This window comes from Coregonus lavaretus, assembly GCF_964263955.1.
Source record: "Coregonus lavaretus genome assembly, chromosome: 36".
In the NCBI taxonomy this organism is placed as follows: domain Eukaryota; kingdom Metazoa; phylum Chordata; class Actinopteri; order Salmoniformes; family Salmonidae; genus Coregonus; species Coregonus lavaretus.
The window spans coordinates 9184059-9191160 of record NC_140023.1 but is presented as its reverse complement, the minus strand read 5'-3'; the positions used below and the strand labels follow the sequence as shown (position 1 = coordinate 9191160).

Here is a 7102-nt window from a genome sequence, read left to right as displayed (position 1 = left end):
TACAATTATGAAATTCTTTTTTCCATCCCTGATTTTCAAAGACTGGATTGAATGCCACAATTGAAAATAAATATTAAAAACTAAGTCAGGAAATGTACAATAAATCCAAACCCATGTTTCATTGACATAGAAAATTTATTGAATGAGAGGTTTACTTGGTAGGCCTATGATTACAATAAAAACAATGACATTTTCCCCAAATGGAATCAACGAGTTTGCACTTCCCTATCCCCAAATGTATAAGCCCAATTTCTTCTAGTATCTTAACAGATGAAGGTAGTTGGACGTCTTGGACCTCAATATTTCATATTCACATTCACATTCAATTGAAGACGGTTTTTTAATGCATCCAGAATTCGTTTGGGAAACATAGTCCACTTGATTGCATCTGTATTGCAGTGTCGAAATTCCCCAATTTAACGTTTTAAACCAGGGAGAAGAGCGCAAAATCAAGGTACAAAATAATTATTATACACATGGTGTATTTTATACATTTAGAATTTTTTACATTTTAGCAGACGCCCTTATCCAGAGCGACCTACAGGAGCAATTAGGGTTAAGTGCCTTGCTCAAGGGCACATCGACAGATTTTTCACCTAGTCGGCTCGGGGATTAGAACCAGCGACCTTTCGGTTACTGGCACAACGCTCTTAACCACTAAGCTACCTGCCGCCCATAGATAAATGTGTTGCTTCCTGTTAAACATACAGTTGCTGCATAATAAGAAATATATATTTTCAACAAATAAAGTGATATAATAGACATGAGTTATGCCAGACATGTATACGAATGTAGGCTACGGTAGTGTGATAACGTGTTATTTTTGTGGACTCTCATCACAGGCATTAAGTCAATATTCAATCTTGTTATACAGATTGTACAATGGTAACCCTGGTAGGCTGCTGCCAGGGTAGTATAGTGGCGTTGGAAAAGCGATAGATCTTGGAACTGGTACCCGGAGCAGGGAGCTATCTCTAAAAACAAGCGGCATTCCGACCAGTGTCTGTGCGGAGGCGTGTGCCATGTTCGCGGCCTCCAGTTCCGCCGACAGTTGTCGCTTCCATTTGTTCCTGCGGTTCTGAAACCACGTCTTCACCTGAGTTTCTGTTAGCTGTAGACTGGATGCTAAACAGGCTCGCTCGGAGCTGCTCAAATACCTCTTCATATCAAACGTGGACTCGAGCTGGTACACCTGACTCCGCGAGAAGACGGTACGAGTCTTCTTCTTGGACGAGTTGCTCTGCTTGTCCGCACCGTCTGTCTGTCTCTCCTCGGAAATAGGTGACATTGGATTGCATGGTCTCTCTTTTTCCTCTTTGTAATCCTGTAGCAGAGGCTGTGTCAAGTGCGTTCGCCGTGCAATCCCGTCACGGCCTGAAATAAGTCCCGTTGTTGCACCTGCATTGAGGAAAAAGACCAGTATATATGTGTGTCGGAAAGGAAATAAAATAAAAATGATGTCAAAATATTTCAACAAACTGATTTCCCAATGTCCTCCTCGGTATCATCTGTAGCCTATCAAAATTGACAAATGATGTAGGCCTACCCTCAAGATAAATGCATCACATAAAGATACTGGATGCTTTAGTCTATTGTCTTTAGATCAGCTTATCAATTTTGTGTCTCAAAATGTTGAATATGTCTCAAAGGTTTCACACTTATTTTTCAAATGCTTTGTGTTGGCCTACCCAGGTTGAGAACATCCCTGTTAAAACAAGAACATTATTCGATACTCGGTACAAGAGTTCATTAAGTGTGAACTTTGACTCATTCATCGACCGTTGAAAGGTTATAAGTGCCCTTTTAAATAAACAATTTAATTAGACTATGCCTGGTGCACAATATTAATTAAATCAGGTTACATTTAACGCTCAATTGACGAAATGCAGTCATTGTTTTAGAAAAAAATTAATCAATTAGCAGACTCGATTAAATTTGGAATGACGGGGAAACATCCTGTTAATTATTTGACCTTTCCCCTGTTCGCGGATGTAGCAGTAATGCGACACATTTAACAAAGTGAAGTGATAGCCTACTAACTATCTGCAGTCACAAACATAGACTACTATAGAGTTCTCTAAGTTTACAAGCTTAAACTGCAACAAGTACTACGCTACGTCTGCCGAAGTTTATCATAAATACGTTTATCATTAGTCCCAGCCTACTTTAGACTATTGTTGACCTATTATTAGGCTACAATAATAGCCTAATAATAAATATATTATAATAATAATAATAATAATAATAATAATAATAATGTCCCGTTAGATACCATGCATTGATTTATACATCATGTAGCCTATTTCACCTTTTTACATTGGAAGCCTATATTTTCGAAGACAAAATGTCAGCGAGGGGAATACAAACAAAATCTAAAACCATCAAATAATTAGGCCTACGTTTTACGCACAACTCAAATTACATTCAGTAATCTACTCACCTAAACATGAAAAATTAAGTGGTTGATGTTGGTTGCATGGCTCGCTGTGACCAGGATCCGAACAGAAACATTCTGCAGAGTCCTCCCCACCGCTGCACTCCTCTTCTGAAGACACGGACAGCGAGCGCTTCCTCGCCAGCTGCAATCCCTTGGAACTCTCCTTCGCCCCCGACCGTGGCTTCTCCGACGACGTGCCCAATATCGACTGAATAGTGAAGCTGGAAATTGGGGCCGACGAGCACTTGCTTCCGCTGTCTTCTGTGGTACTCATTCTCGATTCATAACAGTAAAATTAGGCTATATCTTCGTTTTTGTGTTATTTTTCTCGTATTGTTGGTCTGTGAATACTCACAACTCTTGCGTAAAATAGTTTGGAAATTGTATTTTTTAGGAAACCGTTTTTAGAAGTTGAGGTGCTTGGGTTGTTTTTTCCTGGAGCTCAGGGAACATGAATGTATTCCTGGTCTACATCCACGCGCTCTGGACTAAAGGCAGTATTGTGGCGTTGCCTCATTTGCATGTAGGTAAGCTCTGCGTGGGCCAATCACACGCTCAAACTAAGCCCGGAAATTTCAAACTCATGTCGAGGTTCTGAGATAGGATGAAAGGAGCTAAGGACAAATAACTACAGGCTGTCGTTTATTCGAGTATAGGCTACGTTCCTCTTTGAATCCGATAGTAAAGGTAGACCAATAGCCATCATGGCACAAGCAAATCACAGGCTACATATCACCCTGCCAGAACACAAGACGTTTTGCATAAGCATAATATAAATCGACTTTTGTTTAGAAACTGGTGCAACGTGTCTCTTATTCGGCTATATCAATTACATTGGACGTTTTGATTGAAAAGGGATACTTTTTTTGGCTATGAATTTTGTGTAGGTAAAGGTTTCTAATTCACGAGTCTTATATTGTGTATTTTTGTGTTTTGTTTATTTTGTTTTTCTGTGATATGTTGGCAATTTGACTTTGGCTTACCTAATTTTTGGGCATGACTACATTTGCAGGGGACAATAGACTGGAGAAATGGGAAAATGGGAAACAGGTGCAACCATGTTAGTCGCCATTAGTCTTTCAATGAGGAACATCAGTGACTTTTCTTTTTCCTTTTTTAACAACCACAAGTAGGCCTATTGCATATTTTGTTGATGGAATTTTTAAAAATTAATATTTTCACATATATTGCAAGACAACATAATAACAAATTATAACACTATAGTAGACCCTTGTTATTTCACTGCAATATAATATAATATATTATACATTTTTTACGGCATGCAAATTGATTTGGTCATGACTCTCCCTAAGTCTACATCTATAATAATAGGCAACAATTTAAACCTTTTCACTTTATATAGTGTAAAATACTTGATATGGGATATTCCCTCAAACAACAAACCTTTATCCCTAACACACTTAGTTCAAATTGTTTAATAGCATACCATTGACACACCCTCAGGGGGGAATGCAAACCATGTTATCTGTACAGGCAACTGTAGACACAAGTAGGGGCTTACTGCACAATTACCTCATGGAAGAAATGGCATGCATTCTATTAGCCATATGGATGGTAAATCGGTCAGATAATCCAACATACATTCCTGGGTGTTGTTCCTGGAACTAATACGGAACCCTAACTATTTTATCCTGAAAATAATAAACTCATTCCACGGCCATTATCTGCGATTAAGAATTAATTTGATCATTAGGCCTACTGCAGCTAATCTGCCTCGCGTGGAGTGGAGGCCAGCTAATTGATTTACTAATTGATTGGAGGGTGGGGGGCGCCGCGCCCCCGCTCACCATCTCCTTCACTCTCTGACGGTGTCTGGCGGGGCAGCTGCGGGGTTTGAGTTTGCGGTTCTAGCACATTATCCCTCGTTTCTTCTTTCTAAGGGACCCTAGACACATAACAAATGGTCAGCTTTAATCATAATGTCAGCTCCCTAACCCTTGTGCTGCTGCGCCTAGCCGTTCTCCCTATATTCTGTTCAATATTGTTTTGTATTGTGGTTTTGTTAATCCTCTGATAGGAGGAAGGAGTAAGGATGACGATGGTGATGATGATGATAACCCCTCGTGTGATTGTCAACACGAATTTAGCCCAACAGCGGTTAAACGATCTTAAGAATGCATGTGTCCACCAAGACTTAGGCTACATTTACTGGGGTAATATATGAATGAGGGCAGTCACAGATTGCGCTGGATTTAGGGTGACTGCACATAAGGCGTGAAATCTACCATGACAGTTAAATGGACTGATTTTATACGTGCTATTTTCAAACAAATACCTTTGTCAACAGCAGCGATGTCTGTTTAAGCTTTATTTATACCCTTAACAAGAAATCATTACATAATAAATCCGACACTTGAATACCAATTAAACTCCATAGGCATTAGGCTGTTGAAACAAATCTGAAGATATATTTTCCTGATGGCCGATAGGCTTATATCAAAAGAAAATAGGCCTAAATGACACTATCATTAATTGTAGGCTACACAATATATGCCTGCACAACGATAACGTTTCTGAAGATCCTGAATTTACCCTTCTGATTTGCGGAAAACATGTTCAGAAACAGCATGGCGCGATCTAAGTTCGTGCTCTATCACAATGATAGGTGTTGTATGGCAGCCCTACTGCAATAACAGAACAAGATCTTTACTATGGGAAAAAGGTCTTAGAAAGACAGATGAAGTTATGAGCAGCTTTGATCTAAGAATCAAGCTTCGATAAATATTAAATAAAGACCCCTACACGTTTGTATTATGATATATGACGTGTCCAACTCTAAAATAAGGAAATTACCAGAGAAAATGATATCAATAAATTTTGTAAGTATAAACGTTGATTATGTTTCGATTTTCATTCAAGGATCCGAGCCCAGCTCCTTTTTTCAAATTGCAGAGAGAGCTTGAGAGAGGGTGTGTGTGGGAGGGGGTGGTCGAGGCGGTCGTAAGAGCAAAGCAGAGCGCGAGCCCTGGAGGTGTACAATTTATGTAATCTGAGGCTGGAAATGAATTGGGTAATTTATTGGAAAACAGAAAGTCAAGAAGATTGGATCAGTATAGCCTATCCAAGGGCTCCTATCCATCAAGTTCCAATTAACAACCTAACCATTGAGTTTTAATGGCTTTCCAATTTACTGCCCTGATAGACTCATCAATTCCTCGGGGAGAAATTAAGAAAATCGACTGCCCCTTGGCGTTTCGGTGTCATTCTTCACAGCAACTATATGTCAAATTAAAAACACAATTAAAATTTAAACTGTTCCAATCAGACGGTGCCCCGCAACCTATGTTTCACTTAATAGAACTTTGATGAAAATCTGATGCTTGCATTCAATCACGAAAGCAAATGGGATACTATTGTAATGAAGATTTCCGTTTCCTAAAAAATAAGTAAGTGTCAAGAATGTGTTGTGATAAGGCCCGTGCCCTTGCGTTGACGTGGTTTTGGGGTTTCTATAGGCCATAACAACATTAGATTCCCTAAAAACACGCCACTTCGATAGAGCTACGATTTTTCGTAGCAGGATAGGAGAACTTACGCAGCAGGTTAGGAGAATTAACGTATCAGGTTAGGGAAAAGAGTTAGGGAAAATACTCTCCTAACCTGCTACGAAAAGTCACTTGAGTCGAAGTGGCGTGTTTTTAATGAGTTCCATAACAATCCAATATATGTCTAAACTGATGTTTTACTAAGATGATCAAATGTGCCCAATTTGGCAGAGCATTCATCCAAACTTGGCAACAAGCACAACACAATACATTTTCTCATACATCTCGGAGTTTAGTAGATGGATTTGAAGCATCCACTTCTCACCTATAGGCGTAGCCTATGTAATAACACATGAATACATTTGCATAGGAAATTGGTATATATTTGAAATTATATCAAGTTTATTAATGTAATCTATGTATTGTTTATACATTACCACAAGCTTGCATACACTTGTAAATATTGAGGCATCATTTTGGCAAGAATGTATCAAATAAAAACGAACTTTTGATGAGTATTGTGTATTGTGTACTCCTGAGTGGCGCAGTGGTCTAAGGCACTGCATCGCAGTGCTAACTGTGCCACTAGAGATCCTGGTTCGAATCCAGGCTCTGTTGCAGCCGGCCGCGACCGGGAGACTCATGGGCGGCGCACAATTGGCCCAGCGTCGTCCAGGGTAGGGGAGGGAATGGCCGGCAGGGATGTAGCTCAGTTGATAGAGCATGGCGTTTGCAACGCCAGGGTTGTGGGTTTGATTCCCACGGGGGGCCAGTATATATAAAAAAATGTATTCACTAACTGTAAGTCGCTCTGGATAAGAGCGTCTGCTAAATGACTAAAAATGTAAAATGTAAAAATGTTAAGCTCAATGAAGATTTGCATAGTCCTACATAAAGTAAAGTAATTGCACCAAAATATCTCCACAGATATTCGCACGAATCACATGCGTGAACAGATGCCCAGGGTTTCAGGAAAGGGCTGAAAATACTTTAACTGTTGGCACTTGATCCAAATGTAGGCCTAACTGGCACTATAACATATGACGGGCCCTGTTTAAAATCAGCACTCAACTTTCCATTTTAATGTAATATATTGAGCCGCCCGAGGTTATGTCCATTGCCCCGTTCCTGCAAATGTACTTTATCCGATTTTTGCTCT

General features: G+C 39.7%; 1 protein-coding gene across 1 annotated transcript; it reads right to left on the bottom strand.

The window, feature by feature from the left end:
- Positions 1 to 850: 850 nt before the first annotated feature.
- On the bottom strand, positions 851 to 2711 carry LOC311110655 (homeobox protein HMX2-like; the record flags this gene model as incomplete). Its single annotated transcript, XM_084153195.1, has 2 exons — positions 851 to 1398; positions 2441 to 2711. 2 exons carry the CDS (start codon positions 2709 to 2711, stop codon positions 851 to 853), a joined length of 819 nt encoding a protein of 272 aa, XP_084009321.1.
- Positions 2712 to 7102: the final 4391 nt, after the last annotated feature.